This window comes from Egretta garzetta, unplaced genomic scaffold, assembly GCF_000687185.1.
Source record: "Egretta garzetta isolate BGI_Z169 unplaced genomic scaffold, ASM68718v1 scaffold151, whole genome shotgun sequence".
Lineage (NCBI taxonomy): Eukaryota > Metazoa > Chordata > Aves > Pelecaniformes > Ardeidae > Egretta > Egretta garzetta.
The window spans coordinates 4,801,611-4,820,430 of record NW_009258615.1 but is presented as its reverse complement, the minus strand read 5'-3'; the positions used below and the strand labels follow the sequence as shown (position 1 = coordinate 4,820,430).

General features: G+C 39.9%; 1 protein-coding gene across 1 annotated transcript in view; it reads left to right on the top strand.

Annotated features, from left to right (window-relative positions):
• Positions 1-18,820, top strand: part of PPARGC1A (PPARG coactivator 1 alpha) — a 64,076-nt gene that overhangs the window by 38,731 nt on the left and 6,525 nt on the right. The window contains exons 6-10 of the mRNA XM_009648036.2: positions 2,942-2,987; positions 3,096-3,169; positions 10,985-11,897; positions 12,462-12,566; positions 12,703-12,823. Of these exons, the coding sequence (XP_009646331.1) occupies positions 2,942-2,987; positions 3,096-3,169; positions 10,985-11,897; positions 12,462-12,566; positions 12,703-12,823 (1,259 nt within the window). The remainder of the gene's footprint in view (positions 1-2,941; positions 2,988-3,095; positions 3,170-10,984; positions 11,898-12,461; positions 12,567-12,702; positions 12,824-18,820) is intronic.

The window sequence follows — 18,820 nt, the reverse complement described above, 5'->3', positions numbered from 1 at the left end:
TTCCCCATTATAGTCTCAAATTCTCTGAACAATGTTTCTTGTAAGAAAGAAATCCAACTGCCCCTAGAGCTTCTTGGATGCCAACTGCCACACCTTCTGGATGGCTTCAGCAGTCTGCTTCACAGCAAAATCCAGACTGAACTGCACGTGTAAAACCTGGGTCTCTTACTGTGATGGTACTGAAACACAGACCTGCCAGAAGTTACAGGGGGCTTTATTAACACTGGTGGCTGTTAAGGGGATATGTGATAAGAGATATCATGTATAACATGCTATATGGACACGTATGTTATACACATCCGTAGATATATGCGCACACACACATAAATACAGGCTATAAAACCTTCCTATTCAGATTCAGAGCTGCATTTTTTTTCCCCAGCTGAGGCAATTGTGTAGATTCAGTGCAAAGAAGCAGGGCACATTGGGTTGTGGAAACAGCATAGAAAGAGAGGTTAGGAAAGTCCAGAGGGAGGTGTAGCTAACTTACCAGTGTTTAACAGATGTCTGTGACTTTGGTGATATTGCAGGTGAAATTGCAGGCAGAGAGAAATTACTCTCTTCTTTAATTCCTGCAGTTTAATTTACAGGCTTCTGAAATGTTGTTTTTTCATCAAATTTGCCTCATACACCAATATATGACTTCAATATCAATGGATTTGCATATAATACAAATACAAGAATATAATGCTTTCAGCTTGGACAGTCAATTCATGCAGAATCAACCTTGCAAATTTAACTGATATTTGCAGACCTGCAGTCATTTGTTCATACATTTAATCAAAGGTACAGGAAATTGGCTCCTTCTGTTTTAAAAAATAATCAGGGTCCGATATTTTCTTTCAAAGTTAGGGAAAGCTCACAAAGGATAAGTCAAACGGTATTTTCCTTTAGGGTTACTGTTGCAAACATATTGCAAACCCACGGGAATGTCCACAAACCCATTCATGCCAAAGATCATCTGTGGTTTTGCATTGAAATTTGCCCATGAGGAAACTTAGTTCTTTTGAACCTGAGTGTTTTCAATTTACAGGGACAAGCAACTTCATGTGAACCCTTTTAGTAAGAAAAAAACCACACCACAGTAGACCTTGAAACTCTTAATAAACAGGCACCATGGAAAATGATAGTGTCTTGGCTAAATATTTACACTATCAATAGCTGCATGTGAGGACAAATCCTTTGCAGGAACACTGTTTGGTCAAGCCTTTGCCTAGCAGTAAGAGAATCGATGGGTGTTTTGGTATGCGAATTTCTCAGTGGGAGAGCTCAGTGATGTCTGCCTAAAATGAACACATACGAGCGTGAGATAACGCCTTGGTTCTGTGCCCATCTCTGACAGATTTGTACTGTGCCTCAGTGCTTCAGAATTTTATATATGGATTCTGATGTGGGACTATTCTGTGGGACTAATGAGAGCTAGAATGAGACTTTTTGGAGTCTTAAATAGCTCTTACACATTCAGCTTCCTTAGAAAGCCTAAATTGGCTAAGAGTATGTAGATTTTTATCCTCTAAAAAAAAGTGGAAGCCTCTGCATAAAACTTTATTCCAGACCGCCTCACTCTAAGGTCTGTTTTTTTAGAGACAGTTTTACCTCTGCGTAGCCACTGGCAAACATTAGTATCCCTAGATGTATATAAAATACACACAAAGATGTGTCAGGTTACATTCAGTGGTACCGCATCTGGTTTTATGCACAAATCAGCAGCGGTGCTGGATCACACAAATAACTCGTTGAGGTGCATCTCCTCACTCCGGCGGTGACTTCTGAGGAAGGTGAACCCGAGGTGAACACCTGAGCTTCCATTTCCAACTTTCATATGGAGAGGAGGAGAAATAATATGCAGCTCTTGAGAATTGAGTTAATTTTAAAAAAAAAAAAGTAATATTACTTCAGGAATGCTCTAGAGCTTATAAAAGTAATCAATTTGCATATAAAATCCTTTAATGTTGATGGGAGCTCCAAGCCTGGAATGAATACGAAATATGCAGTAGTGACACTCTGGACAAAAGATCTGCAGTGCAGGAGTGTTCAAGGGGAACATTTTGTCTTAAGTAATTAATTTGCAGAAGAGATCCCCTGCTGTTGTTCTTGGTACAATGCTCTCTGCATTTAAACATCAATCTAACTTCTGAAAAGTAAAATTTGCAAGTAATATTCTTTTTAATTTTCGAACATTTTACTGGCAATTAAAGGAATCTTAGTTGTATTTCAATATCTTAGGTCTTGGCTTGCTTTGGGAAAATACAAGTTTGTGTGAACAAAAGCTACAAAGACTTGTATTTTTATAGCTAGAGCTTTGTTTTTTTCGTATGTTGGGATTGTAGCGCTGAGAGCTTCAACCCCATTTTTAACCATCTGTGACTATGTCCATGGCTTGTCATAGTCTGCAGGATAATTTGCAGAAATTTGGGCTATAACTGGTTGGACTCTGGCCTTATAGAAACAACCTATTCTCAGTGCTATATATAAAATTGTATATTGTAGAAGTAAAATTAACTGAATATTCATAACGTTCTGTTACTTCGTAGTTATTCTGCTGCTCCTGTTTCCAAATAAAACGTGAACTGTAGTCTAAATTAACTCTAAGAGAAATAACATTTTCACAGTGTATCCTGTAGAGTTCTTCATTGATTTTTAACATGTACCACTCTTCTTCTGAAAGGTTCTTGGCATTTGGGTTGTGTACTATTTCAGAGGTACAGTAATTGATGTAAATCATCATTGAAATTTAGGTGCCCTTTGGTACCAGTAATAAGGAATCAGGATGAGTCTCCTTACTTATCTGTCTAAGATGCACTGAAATGGCTATTGAACTATCAGAGCTCAGCCCTAACTGACTAACACGGGATTCCAGCACCAAATTAAAAAAGAAATCTTTTTAGTATGTGTTGTGGAGTGTTTAAATATTCCATAATAGTTTTCTTTTTCCCTTTAGCCAAACCAACAAGTTTATCACTTCCATTGACACCCGAGTCACCAAAGTAAGTACTAAAAAGTGCAAACATTTATAAAAGGGAGGGGGGTTCAATAGATTTTGGCTACAGCAACTCCATTTCAGCTTGTTTTTATAAATGTGCCCTGTCTTCCAGTGATCCCAAGGGTTCCCCATTTGAGAACAAGAATATTGAACAAACCTTAAGTGTGGAACTCTCTGGAACTGCAGGTGAGAAGTGGGGAGTGCTGGCTCTTCCTTTAAGCATGGCTGGTGTGCGTGTTTGTTCATTTTAATATACCACATGTAGACCGAGATCTCACAGAGGTCTCCAGTAGATTAACTTCAGTGCAGTTCAGCATTGACTTTTTATCCAGTTACCTGAGAAGGAATGTGTTTGAAAATATGGCTCCAAACCTACACAAGAGAGCATAATTTCTGGGAAAATATGAATGAAACCATTTATCTGTTATAGTTCCCTATTTCCCCATAGATTTGTGTGCTGCTGAGCACCATCTTTCAAAGGCAAACCCCACAGCACGTTGTAATAGATGTTACAGATGGAAAAGTTATGTCATCCAGTCTGTCTCCAGGCCGGTCTAGGGCTGTACATGAGTGCATGTTTCGGTGCTTTGTCAATTCTAGATTAATATGTCACAAATAACAGCTTTCTCCTCTACCACTGAAAAACTATTACATAGCTTAGAGGTAATTTTTTAAATTGGTATTCATCTTATATTCTCGCTCTCTCTTTATTTCTTCTGTTAGCACGCTTCACACAACCTCCCTTTATCCTCCCTTTCAGATCCCTGGTGTTTGTACCTTTTGAAGATTTGTAGATTGTTTTATCATGTGCTGATTTAGTTTGTGCATCACCCATTGCACTCATTTAATTCATGTGCTCTTCTTTCCACTAAAGTTAATTCCTTCAGACTCATCTCTTTTATTGCTTTCCTCTGACCTCTGTTTTCCTTCCATTTTCCTGAAGCGTCCAGGACTGAGCACAAGAGCACACGTTGAGCTCCACCTGAGCTATTGCCAGGATTGTTTTCTTTCTCAGTTGTGTAATATAGAAAAGTAAGAGATGTACTTGGAGTGTGTTTCTCTCAGGATAACAGTGGATTTTAAATTTTGTGATCTCTGTGTTTTGGGGGTCATTGCAAATATGTCTTCAGGTACCGTAAATCAGCTTGGTGGCAGCTTTACACAAGAGCAGGCCCAAGCACTAAATTTGTGTATGTACTTCAGGCTTTTACCTCCCAACAACCAGCATTTCACCTTTTCAGAAACTTCTTCATTAGTTCAGCATTGAAACATGCACGCTTTCCTCTGCCATGTCCTGAAAACCTGCAGTCTTAATCATTCCTTTTGCGACAAAAGGAAGCATCCTTCCAGTGCACCTTCTTTTTGCAAAACCAACACAAACACGGCAAAATTCACTGTATGCAGAAGGATAATCCCGTTCAGTGCCAGTAGGCCTGAAGCATGGAGAAGCCTGTTTCGCCGTTACCAGACAGCAAATCTGCATGAGGGTCCCTGTTTGTAAGCACACTGGTGAGCCAGTGCTCGGTGCTGCCAAATGAAAGGGGCAGATGAGGTGACTACGGCGGAGCGGGACAAGCAGCCCTTGAAATCGCTGAAGGGAGCAGTGTTTTCTCCCAGCCAGAAAGTCAGCAGCCTGCTCTGCCCATCAGCTGACTAGACAGAAACTGGGAGTCACTCTGACCCCTGGATAGTCCTCTAGTATTGCTTCCATAATGGCAACAGGAATGGTCTTGGTATTACCAAATCCATTCGACTCCATCAGCTGCTCACAGAGGAGGAAACAAAACTGCTCTGTAGTTGCCTTAGACAATATAACCAGGGGAACTAGCATGTTAAAAAATGCATCAGAAGCTGTGAAAACCGCACAACTGGATGAATACGTGAACAGGAACCTTGTACTATGAAGGCATGATTTTTCTTTCCCTCTGGAAGTAAACAGAGTCTAGCTAGAAAATAAACTGATGATAATCAGGAAGTATAAGAACTGGTGGAGAGTGTGTGGCCAAGGAGTTGGGGCAGTGTTACCAAGCAGCGTACATGACAGTGGCTCTTGGACTTCATGTTGCTCTTGCTCTGGTCTTCACCATGCCTGGTGAGGAGGTTTCAGGAGATTGTATTTCATCACTTGGTAGCTGTATTAATCTCTGCCTTCACATACACATAGATTTTATTTTTATATTCATACATGTATATAAATCTATAAAAAAAAAAAGAGTAGTTGTGAATGTCTTTTTAACTCATTTGTATTGCAGTAGTGTTTTGTGTCATGAGTCTGCTTGTGCTGGAACCAGACAAGTACATAACAGAAACAACCTCAAGTACTGAAGAACTTACAGTGTATGTGAGTAAATCATGGCAGAATTGGGACCCACTTCAGTAAAAAAAAGAAAAAAAAAAGGGGGAAAAAAAGTGGCAGTAGTGATTAATAGTACCTTGGAGTTCTTTAGTGAGACCCTGGCAACTCCAAATTATATCCAGATAACCGCATAGCTCATTGTCCTTATATAGGGCAGCTTGCATTGTACAAGCACTATTTATTATAATTTAAATAGGAGTTGCCTTGATCTCACTGCCGAATTGAAAAGACCATTAGCAGTGCTGCTCGCACTATCGAAGCACAAAGTATTTTAATATAAATAGCAGCTCTCTTGATCTCTGTGCTGAAAACAACATTGGTTCCCTCACTGATGAATTAACTATAGAGTAGGAAAATAAATAAATAAAAGCATTTCCCACATGAGCCATCAATCTTCGTCACACACACATTTTGGATTCATGTGTCTAAAGTCAAACTGAAACTGTTCTCTCGCTGATGCTGTATCTTGCTTTACAATGGATTTGGTAGTAGTTGTGAATGTAACTTTGTCCTCCCTAAAACTGTCAAAACATTGATTTGTCAAATTACAAGGAACAAATATTTTTAAAGTGTTTTCAAGCCACACGTAAGAATTCTTTGAATGCACTTTAAATAAGTGGCCTATGATAGAGGAATAAGTCCATTGCTATCTAAAATCCCAGCTCCTGCAGCTGATTTCTAGTGCTAGTCTAAGGAAAATGGAGCAGAACATCATGATATGGAGGGAGTCCTAGGTGATGATAATGTAGTGGATGACATTTCTGTGTAAGGCGAGTCTCATGCCGAGCAGGAGGCTCACAAGAGGTCCTTCTCCCTTCGTTTCCACAGCTAGCTGCATTGCCAACGCCTTGCTAAGAGGCCATGGGCTTGAACCTCTCTAATGTCTTCCAGGAACATGGGACGTTTTTGTGTCACTGCAAGGCCTCTTTCCTCTTTGTTACCAGTCAGGCTGAGGGGGCATCTGCAGGCACAGGGACTAGGAGGGTGACTGACCCACTGGAGGTGGCTGCGCTTCTCTTGGTGATTGAGGGCTCCGCAACGATTGTCTTAGACTTTCTGCTGAACTTCTAAATGCCAGAAGTTAGATGGCGTGGCTCCTAAGTGTTTGAAATTAAGCGTGCTCTGTTCTTTTGGTGGCTTTTTAAACCTTCACTCCTAAATACTCAAAGCCATCATTTAAGTGCATGAAGTGAGTTTGCAAGGCTGAGTCAGTAACTGGAAGGCTATTTCCACCCTCTTACCTACAACAAGTGATTTGGTGAAAAGTCTCTCATTTGCACACAGATCCCTGTAATTTACCTGAGCATAAAATTCCTCACCGGTCTACCTTGGGTGCAAAATTTTATTTCTCCAAAAAGACGGCAGAAAAGGCTGTATGAACACAGTCAGCTTGCATAGTGATTTGGCATTCATGTGAATCTTTGAGGATACTTACACCCTGCTATTTGCCCACCTCTAGATCTGTGTTACCTCTCAGTTGTCAGAACAAATACTTAAAATCTATCATATAAGAACTTGTTTGACCTCAGAATGATTTCTGATAAAATGAGATGTGAGATGCAGAGAGTTGTCCAGAGGGAATAAAGTCGAGTAAATTATTTGATACTTTCAGGCATCTGTGTTTATTCTCTGCAGCAGTGACAACAGGATTAAACTGAATACTCAACAAGCATGTAGTTTTTTATTATATGATGGCTATTTAATTTTATTGTATTTTCCTGTCTTCTGCAATCTTGTGCCACACAAAAGCTGTTCTAATTCTTGTACTGAATTGAGCTGTTATCTTTTGTTCAGTGTTTTAAGTGGCCTTAAATAATGTTTCCCTTGACAATCCATTTTCAGACTTAAAAGGTATAAAAGAATTCATTTTCAATGCCTCTCAAAAACCCAGTGCACAGGTAGAAAGGTTCCAGGGCTGCGTTCCCCAAAAGATGCTAATTCGCAGCCCCCTCAAAGCGCAGCAAACATCATCAAACAATTAAATGTTACAGTAGATTTTTAGAAAGATCAGTGTCTATGTAAACCAGCATTGCAAATTAGTCCTAAAAAGTCAAGATGTCGCATTTTATGCAAAGGCATGCCCCTAATTTCTGCTTATCAACTTAGCTGAGCTAAATGAGTTCTAAGGGGTTTCTTTAGTGGAGTTTTGGAATGTATCAAAAGTAGTTTCACTCTCCCAGAGACTTCCTTGAAAGAAGGTGCTTGGCCAAGGTGGCAGAGTCGGCACACATGCAAACACGGACACAGGGAGGACGGTGCTGCTTCGGCAGCAGTGCTGGCAAATTGATGTATGCTATTTTCAAGCACAAGATCACCGAGTGAGTTTGTAGTATATAGACAGAGCAAGGCAAAGTGCAAACATACCATTTACTGAATCCATTCAATTAAAGAAAAGTCCCTACAAAGAAAATGGTTTTATAGCATGTCATGAAAAAATACTTGCCTTTTACTTTAAAAAGAAAAAAGACTGTTTAAGGAGGATGATTGTAGAGTATGTACCACTTCTAACAGATTTGCTGTGCAGAAGTACATAAGTGTGAGTGATGTAGAGGTACTTGTTTATTATAGAGCACATTTCAATGCAGTAATCATAAATATTGCTAAGGTTGTGCTCTGTTGAAATATGACCTACATACTCTTGATTGTTTGTGTTACGTGATTTGTCTGACACCCATTACATTCTGGGTAATGGCAGCCATTTGTTGCTGTGCACAGCAGGCTCTTTTGACAAAAGAAAATAGGCAGCAATAAAAAAGCTATAGTCTGAATTACATTCTGCACAGCGCTGCACTGCTGAGAGTTTGTGCAAGTGTGTTAACAATGCTCTGAACTGCCTCTTGTCAGCCTTCAGCCCGTAATGGCCATCTGTCCTTCCATAAATCTGTCAAAACCTGCTAAGTTCAAGAGAGAGCACAGAATATACCTTGTACTGTCAACGCTAAAATGTACACATTGGCGGAGAAATCGGCGCGTATGAAATAATCCAACGGCTATAGAATATTGTAACGCCGTTGATGTGGGATCATGGCCCTCAGCAAAGATTTCCAGGGATTAGTGTGAGGATGAGCAAGTGTGCAGCCAACTGGTTTTCTCAAGGTTCAAGGTTTGGGGATTCGTCATGGGACACGCTGAAGGCGGACTCCATCGCGGTGACATGAATTCAAAACTTCACTCCCTCCTCCATCCCCCAATGGAGGTTTGTTCAAAAGTTAAATGAACATTTTCCAACTTTTATCTGTTTCTACTTGTCTGTGCACTTCCTGCTTCTGCTGAAAACCAGGAAAAAAGCCAAAATGCCACGAGGAAGCCCTTTCTTAGGCTGTCCCCAGCACAGTTCTGCCAGCAAGAGAAGTGCCAGTAAATGTAGCTCAGTCTGTACTTTAGCTAGGGTTTTTTTGGTAGGGTTTTTTTTTCCCCTCCTAAAGAGCGTTGGACTCCTTGTCAGGCTTCTGGAAATCGTTGTGCTCTGTGTTTAGCTTGCTTCCTGCCAGGGCTAGCTTTAAAGAAGTGGAAGCAATATTTTATTTTGAATATTGGATTATCTCTGAGGTTTCTTTGCCTGAAATTCTTAACTATGCATGTTCATTGTGGAGTGGTTGTATTTCTGCTTTATTCTTCCTTTAAAACTATATCCAAAAAATAAGTAACTAGCCCCAGAGCTTCTCATGGGCTCTGTAATTTCATGAGTAAAAGTGGCAGTTGTAAATTTTTTATCTAGAAAACAGTCTTTGCGTACTCAAATCTTTGTTGAATCTGAGCCTGAAGTTTTAGCCCGGAAATTCCTATTGCAAAATTTTGAAGAGGACTGTTCGCTTCATTTTACCAAAAATTCATTTGGTAATCAAAAATATTTGTTAGCAACAGGGGTGGATAAGGTGTGAAATGCATGCTGCTGACTCAAGAGAATTTTTGGGAAGGAAGAAAAAATTGAGGACTCAAGGGAAGTAGTTTAACAGTGATGACTTTGCACAAAAATTTTTCACTATTAAGTTCAAATTTGAGTTAACTAGAGTTTTAGATGTCATTATCTTTGCCTCAGTTTCCCTGACTTTTATGGCATTAGGCAAAGTCTTCACATAGCCACGGGTAGCTCATAACCATTTTTTCCAAACGTTCAGACAAAATCAAGCTTCTCTCTCACATCAAGTATTCATGCCTTGGTACTCCTATCTTCTTTTTTTTTCTGGAACAAATTCATTGCAGCTAATGCAAAGGGACTCCCAGTCTCCATTTATGCTCCTTAGGGAGCTCTATGCATTGATGGACGCTTTTTCTTCTTTACAGCAAAACACTGTAAAACATGTTCCATTTGCATTGATCTGCTGAGTTCTGTTGCATAGTTAAAAATACAAAACAAAACCCTATAGCCATGTTTGAAATACACATTTCCTGTAAGTGTGTCTGCCCTCTCCTTTTATTCTTGCAAAGGATGTAATGGAAAGCTCATTGCTTGGGCTAGAAGAAGAAATCTTGGGCAGCATCAGCCTCTGGACCACTTAAGGATGACCTGGATTATCTAGGAGAACTCCCTAATCTCTGTCTAATTTGTTTAATTTCAAGCATATATACTTCTAAGTTACATTACGGTCAGTTGGGCGGATACAAATTTTTCAAGCATAACATACTAAGTACCTTCCGGAAGAGTAATTATTTCCTAACAGTGGTTGCAGTTTGCTGTTACTCTGCCCTGGTGTCCTGGGTTATCCTTCTGTAAAGTTTGAAGAAATTCTATGAATTTCTACAGAAAATATGGAGAGTTATATTGTACCCATATAGAAATAATGGGAAGATGCAGCATTGGTTCCCAGGTTTTACTGGCTGTAGTCTTTCTTGTAATTTTGTCTCACTATAGTGATATAATTTATTACAGTTATGTGAACAATCCTGGTAGTTAGTGGTATCTTTAGTCTTTGAATACTTGTTTCATTTCAACTACCTTCCTCATGACTCTCACTAGTATTTAGTTTTAATGCAATGGTTCATTACAGTGGCATTTGTCCTATTGTTCACTTGGGTTTCAGTTGTAGGACCACATTTCAGGCAAAATGTATTTTGTTATGCTTACAAGAATGTATTATACCTACATTAGCAATGGTTTACTAAGTTAATGAACTGTGGAGACCCGGAGTCATTGCAGTCGAGTTGTAGAGTTGCTGTACTTCCTTGCATTCAAGTTCTGCGTCCTACCAAGGTTCCTTTGGTAGCACTCATTTATTTTTCTCAGCCTTGCTTCTATTTGGGTTTTTGTCTGCTAATTTCTTTAGGTTTTTGACAGTGCCAGTCTTTTGGCTTTTGATTTTCGTATCAAAATCTTTTTGATTTTTAACAAAAAAAAAGTCTTTTGGTTTTTTATCTCTTGATCTTTTCTATCAAAATCTACAGAGAGAGGGGCGGATGTCGTGGAAGAAGGGGAGGGGCAGAAATGATGCTGAAGATTAATGGCAATGCATTAGTACTGTTGCTATTGTTGTTACCAGACCTTTGGTGTCTCACACCCTAAATACTCCTCAGTATTATTAGTGTTAAATTAAAGTGACATAGAATGGGTCTTGCTTTGTATCTGTTTTAAAGAATTCCATGAGCTGCCTTTATAAACGTTGTATGTGTGCTTAAAAATATTCTGTTCCTCCTTTTTTTCCCCTTAGGCCTAACTCCACCTACGACCCCTCCTCATAAAGCCAACCAGGATAATCCTTTCAGGACTTCACCTAAGCCGAAGTCATCATGCAAGACTGTTGTACCACCTTCAAAAAAGCCCCGCTATAGTGAGTCTTCTGGTTCTCAAGGAAATAACCCAATCAAGAAGGGTCCAGAACAGTCTGAGCTGTACGCACAGCTTAGCAAGACTACAGTACTGTCCAGTGGGCATGAGGAGAGAAAGACAAAACGGCCCAGTTTGCGGCTGTTTGGTGACCATGACTACTGTCAATCTGTGAATTCAAAATCGGAAATACACATTAAAATATCCCAGGAACTTCAGGACTCCAGACAACTAGAATTTAAGGATTCTTCACCTGGGTGGCAGTGTCAGATTTGTTCTTCTTTAGAACAAGACCAGTATTTCAAGAAAGAGACTTTACAGACAAGTAAGCAGGGATCCCACGGTAATAACAGAAAACAGCTCCAAGACCAGGAAATTCGGGCTGAACTGAATAAGCATTTTGGTCACCCCAGCCAAGCTGTTTTTGATGAAGAAGCAGATAAGAGCAGAGAACTAAGGGACAGTGATTACAGTAATGAACAATTCTCCAAACTACCTATGTTTATAAATTCAGGACTAGCAATGGATGGTCTCTTTGATGACAGTGAAGATGAAAGTGATAAACTATGCTACCCTTGGGATGGGACACAAGCCTATTCATTATTTGATGTATCGCCTTCTTGCTCTTCTTTTAACTCTCCGTGCAGAGATTCAGTGTCTCCACCCAAATCCTTATTTTCTCAAAGATCCCAAAGGACACGCTCTAGATCAAGGTCCTTTCCTCAACGCAGGTCTTGTTCCCGTTCTCCATATTCCCGATCGAGATCAAGGTCGCCCTGTAGTAGATCCTCTTCAAGGTACGGTACAGCAAATTCATGTATCATGATTATGGTTTATAAGAAGGAAAACAGCAGGAACATAAACAACTTAGAGGAAAGAAGAAAAAAACCCACAAGAAATAACTTAATCCAATGGACTCGTTCTGTTGCTCCTGAGCTGATTAACTCTGAGGGTTACGGGTTTGCTACAGAAAAACTTGTTGCCATTATCCTTTAAATTTGCCAAGTTTACACTTTCTGAGTGGAGCCAGTCAGGTCAGCAGCAGGGCAATTGGTGAGAGATGTACACAGCTAACCTTTCCCATTATCTGTGGGCTGCCCGGTGCCAATCTAGCCACAGTCCCTATCTGATGAAGTTGACAGTGGCTGACTCTCTGCTCTGTGCTAGCCTGTATAAGGAACTTACAGAAGGGCAGATGGGGGGAAATCACTTGAGGCCCCTTAGTTGACTAGGGGATCGCAAACTGTCACTGGAAAATCTCACTGGTAGCTTAGAAGAAATTGTAAGTTCAGGGAAGAGGTAGAAAAAGGTGTCAATAGATTCAAACTGAGTGACAGAGATGAATGTGTTTCTTCCTACAGATCTTGTTGCTATTATGAGTCCAGCCACTGTAGACACCGAGCATACAGAAGTTCTCCCTTACGTGCAAGATCGCGATCCAGATCACCGTACAGTCGCAGACCCAGGTAGTGCATTTTGCCTGCATTTGGGTTGCTTTGCAGCTGGTTCTCAAGAGATAATGAAGCATTCCAGAAATTGTATTACTAATTTTACATTCACAAATGCAGGTGCTTGATTTAATGACTAAGTTATGTTTCCTAGATATGACAGCTATGAGGAATATCAGCATGAAAGGCTGAAGAGGGAAGAATACCGCAAAGAGTATGAAAAACGGGAATCTGAAAGGGCCAAACAAAGGGAGAGACAGAGGCAGAAAGCAATTGTAAGCACTGTGAAGATAACTTTCATTTTGAAATAGATTTCTGTTTCTTTTCGTAGATTTCTGAAGTTAGAACTCAGACTTTATTTTCTTTCTTTTCTATAAAAGAAAAAAATACCAAAAATCTGCTTATCTGTATTTCTTAGCATTTTAAATTTTAGGCAAATATGTGTTTTCATAACAACTTGTGTTTTGATGTTACAATACTAATTTTTCAGGTTCTATAAATTGCAACTCTCCAAATTTTTTTACAGTCAACAGATACAAAGGTCTCTGCTAGAAAAAGGTTTCACCCCAGACAACAGACAACTAATAGTGGACCAGTCTATTTCTTATACAGATCTATTGATGAACCTGCATTTTATAGTATATGTCACCTACCAGAGTGCCAGTAATCGATGTCTACTTTCTATATTTCTGGTTTTTTGCATAAGTAATATAAGGAGGGAGTCAGCTTACATGCCGATTGCTGGACTTCCATAATAATTATCTATATAGAGGGTGCAGATAACAGGATTCAATATTAGGATCCAAAGGCATGAGTTTAATTTTTTTTTTTCCTGATGGTTAATTTTTAAGTTATTTTTAGCAAAATAAATAGTCTGAAGACATAATGCAATTTTAAAATGTCACTTAACACTGGCCCTTTCATAATGAATATGTATTATTTAATTATTGTGTTCATCAATGTTCGGTGTGAAACAACTGAAATACCTGAGGCGAAGGAAATACCCATGTGGGGATGAGTAACTCTCTTGGCTGTTGTAACAGTAGGACAGAAGAATGGCTATTAAACGGACAGGTGGCTTTTGCCCCTTTTTAGTTCCCCACTGGCAACTGCGTGATGGTTTTCATAAATTAAATTGGGGGCTGCTGTGAATCTGGACTCTTCTTGTAGTTGCCTAGCACATTTGGTGGCCCACCTTAACATTTTCCACTTGGTTTTCTGTGTCCTGCTCTTTCTGTTCAGTTGTACCTTGACTGCTATTCCAGCTTTGCTCTGGCTCTTGCATGAACTGGTGCAGACTGGGACGCTTCATTTCCAGATTTTTCCCTTAGTGCTCTGTCCAGGGCTCACCAAAGTGAATTGGACTTTTTTCCAGTGCCTCTAGTGGACTTCGTAGTAAAAGGTGATTTGTCACACACTTGGCAGCATTTCTCCTAATACACCTGCAAAACTGGGAGTCTGTAGAGATTGACAGAGACTGGGTAGACTACAGCAACGAGTGGTTCTGGGAGGGAATACACACCTTTATTTTCTGATTTTTGTCTCTGTTACTGTTGTCCTTAGTAAGCTTCATCAAATCATTTTGCTTTTCCCTGCTTCAGGTGCCCTATCTACAAAGTGTGGGTGATAGGTCTATTTTGTAAAGCATGAGATTTAGAGCTATGACATGCTCTTCCACGCTGATCTGAAACTCAGTGAAGGCAATAGAATGATTTTGCTTGGCTTCAGACAGGGCTATATTAAGACAATTGTCACAGTTAGTTTTAAAATATCTGGCTTCCATCTGCTTAGAGATGAATGCTACCTTCCAGCAATCATAACTTACACTGGCTGTTCTCTCTTAGATGTAACACAAATTAGAGATTCAATAGGCCTCTGTCATGGGTGTGTCTTGCTACTTCTCAATTACTGTACCTTACTGGTATAAATAAATGAGTCCTGCTGAGGCAGTAGAAAATTTGATTTGGTTTAAAATAAACAAATATTTGGCAAGTAGCTAATCAAGAGAAAAGGGAAAAGGAAAGAAAAGAAACTTAGAAAGCTCCAGATATGCTGTTGTAACTTCCTATGTTAAAAATTTTATACGTTTCAAAATCAAGGTTGAATGTATTTTCTTTCTAAAGTGAGCATTGTCATTATAATAAACTTCATTAATGAAATTATTTATTAATAAACATAAATAAATCAGAACTAAGAAATAAATATCAATAAACAGAACATGGCAAAAACTTAAAATCCAGACACCTGTGTGAGAGCTGCAGGAGATGTAGATGAAATCCTATTAACCCCTTTATCCAAAGTCTGTCAGCACTTTTACGTTAAAAATGTGTATTGAATCATGCCAGTATATTCCCTGTGCAAATAAGTAGGGGTTAAGGGACAGCAGAGAAAGGCAAAGCCCTGACCCCATGAAGTCAGTGATAAAATTTGTATTATTTCTAGCATTCTCTGCTCTTTCTTACTCCTTTTGTCTTGTGGGTCTCTTCTGTGTTGCTCTTTTCTTTCTTGAGGGACTCAACTCATTTATTGTTCAGCCACAAGAATCTCCTCTCTCTCTCCTTGAACTCTTTCTACAGTCCCATAAATTCAGATTTCTTTGCTCTCTGCATTGGGGAATTTTTTATTTCCTTTCTAGCCCATTCTCATGCTGCCAGAACTGATTCATGGCCACATACCTCTAGATGCTGTTAAAAGAGTGGTCCAAAGATAGGGCAGTACTAATGCCTCCGGTGTTACACAGGGCAGGTAGCTTTTCTTCATGAGAAGCACCGTGCTATGATCTCAGTTGTAGAAAGGATGCACAGTGGAAAGGGAACAGAAGTTATGACTGAGCTAAGAGCCATCAGGTATTATTGGTTCAATATCTAGAATTAGTCTTCATGTGACAACAAGAATGGGAAACCTCAGAAAAAGAAATGAGAAAAAAATTCACATATTTTAATCTGTCAAAACCATATGTGCAGCAATGGCCTCTGATTGCGCAGGCAGCTTGTATTTTGGCAGACGTGAAGGCATATTGGCAGAATGCTGAGGAGGCTTGTTTTAGAAGCCTGTGCTCATGCTATGTGGCAGAGGCGTGTTTAAATGGCTGCCCCTTCAGCCTTGCACGCAACACCTTCGCTGCAGTAGCTTCAGATCAGCGGGAACCCTGGGCTAGCATTTCCCTGTATGGATTCCTGAATTCCTATCTAGACTTACAGCTATATGCAGGTGGCATGACTTCAAAAGGAACTTTGATATTCTTCTCCTCTTCCTTTTCTTCTTTTCCCCTCTCCAGTTACTGGAGATTCAGTGTCTTTTTTTGTGGATTAGGGTCTTAATTTTGAGCAGTCATGCTTGAAAAATATGGGCTAAGCCCACAAGTTTGTTTCTGGTTAGAGAGTAAGAAAAATATTTTTGTCATTCCTTCATTCATTTATTTATACTTTTGATCGTGATGCCTTTGCTAACTGAGCAAATGTTAGCACAGTTTAGTTTGATCTTGACTTGATTTAGTTCACTGGGTCCCCATTTTGTTTTAGAATGGGTCCTCATTGAACATAAGGATGGCCTGCCACCCAAATTTGCTTAACTTTGTAATGCTAACCAGATCGTAGTGGAGACACATCCATTATGAAACTTGAGGAGCAACTGCGTGACAGGATGGTCTACTTAGGGCTTTGTAGAAATTGGGATCCAACCCCCAACCAAGGCAGATCACAGTGATTTGCCAAGAAGACTGAGGACCCATTTTTTCTTCTGACACACCCCCAGGAAATTTCTGAGTTAGCGGGTGTTTACTCCAGCAGCTCATGAGACCATGTGGCAAATGCTTTCCAAGGCATGGTGTCAGAAATCCAGTTAGCACATTTCGATCCTTGAGTCACCAGTTCGTGGTTCCCCATTGACACGGTGCAGCAGGGCAGGCAGGTTAAACTGACGGGCAGCCTGGTGTTCTGGATCTCTGCTGCTCTGGCCACAACACTGACTTAGTCACATCCTCTCTGCACCTTATTTACTGCGTGCCCTGGCTGCTGCCAGGAGGTATAACAAAATCAGCTTCTATACCGGAGTAGAAAATTACTGTTAACATTAGTACTTTTCATGTCTAAGTGCTGAGAATCTCCATGAGACTTGACAAGTATCAAGAGTCCCTGTCCCAGGGAGCTTACAGACGTAAGAAGATAGCTGCACTGTGAGGCCACTGCAGTGGAAAGAAACACATGGTTTCAAAGAAAATAAATTGCTCTGCAACAGGAAGGCAGGAGAAAGGTGGTTTCATAAATGAGTGCGTGGCTTCTCTAAAGTCTAAAACCAGAGTCAGCCTATAATGGAGTGCATTTCCACTAATGAAGGATCCAATGTACGTTGTATATTTAGTTTGGATTTTTTTGCTGTTGCTCATCTTGATGGCCTTGATCCCAGGCTCTCTAACTTTGCTTTAGGAGTTGCTGAAAATGTTTCAAATGGATTACCTAAATCTTGAGGTTTACTGGTCCATCATTATTTTTCTAGCAGTCACCGTGGAGTGTGGCTGAACTGTTACAGTCCTCAGTTAGCCACACAGCAGCACTGGACAATTCTGTGCAATGTTCTTTCTTTTTTTCCCAGTCTTCATGATTCTTCCTTTGCCATTCATACTTGCCCACAGGTCATACTTATTCTTCTTTAATACAGAATCTAAAGAAAAATTTTCTTATTATTGTGGCTTTTTCCATCCATACCATTTCTGTTTTTTAAACTCTGTCCAGCCATTCCCACTGCACTTTCAAAATAGTATTTGGCCTCCAGCTCTAAGGATAAAAGTCTTTGTGGCTTTCTACTGGAAGAGGAGAGAAGTCAGTTGGCATGGAAGGCAACACAGGCACGGGGCCTGCACCCAGCCAGCCACCCGTGCTGGAGGAAGCAGCAGAGCCTTTGACAAGCCCATGGCAGACCCCAACTTAAAAATGCCTCTGGATTTCTTCTCTCAGCTTCACTTAAAGCATTACCTGGCTCTTGGAGAACCAGGTATGCACCACAGATGTGCAGACAAAAAGCAGTAGGGAAAAAGGGGACAGCAGCACTATGTGGTGTTACCTCTGGAGTGGCTGCCTTCAGTTCCCACAGACCCTGCTTAGCAGCACCATGGGCAGGCAAAGTGTGGGTGAAGAAGCCTAAGACAAAAAAACATGCAAAAACTAGTACATCGAATGGTCTGTGCTTTAGTTCCTTGTGAAATAAAGGATTAAGAATGAGGAAGGGAAAACAAAATAGAGTTCTGGAGGAAGCCTTTGCAAGATGAAAAGATCCCTAGCATCAGTGAATGCTTTGCAGGATGAGTGGTCCTTTTAGTGAGCCTTAGATGTGTAAAGTATATCCTGGTCCTGTTTTCTCAAGTCCTGTCATTCTAATGCTTTAGTATTTTCATTTGAGACTTGAAATACTGCGTTTCAGTCGGAGATTTTCTGCCACATCTGCATATTCAAATTTTTTTATTGCAAGGAAGAAAGAGCAAGATTATGAAGGAGGAGCTTTAGATAAACCAGGAGACAGGCATGTTGGGCCTGAGGGAGTTGGCTGGACTCTTCTTTCTTCCTTTTTTTACTTGGCAAAGCAATGTACTACACTTAAAGCTTATGATGCAAAATAAATCATCTGCACTTTTGGGAGGGAAATATGAACAGTATCTTCTGGAGTTTCCTGCAGGTTCCCTCTGCCCACATTAAATTGAAAACAAAAGCTTTTCTCTTCCCTTCTCTGGGTTTCCAAGTCATATATCATCTCCTCTAACAAGTGCAGTAAAAAGCATACTTAATATGCACATACGGACTTAGGCATGTAACTTATTATAAAATAAAGGTCTTTAACATTTAGAGGTATGTTGTAATCTTATTAAGCTTGTATAGTTCTTATTATTAATGCGAATAGAAGGCAGGTGTCTCTGTGAATACAAATACATCCTTCATAGTTGCTTTAAATAAACCAAAGTTAGCCAAGGCAAAGAAAATGCTGTATGAATCCTGTGGTCTCCAGTATCTTATACCATCATGGCACTCTGCTTAAAAAAAATACTTGAACACATCTCCTCATGCGTGCACACTGGAGGACATATGGTGTATTTCAGCTTTAAATTTGAATTTCCTTAATTTTGCCGGTTTAACTTATTCCCTTAATGATAGTTTAACAGGCTTTTTTTTAATTGTTCACTTTTGTTTTATTACAGTTGTCTTAAAGGGATATTAGAGTTATAAAGGTTATTAGAGGGATAGAAGAAGGAAAAATTGTGCAGGCATGCACACAGGCTTTCGGAA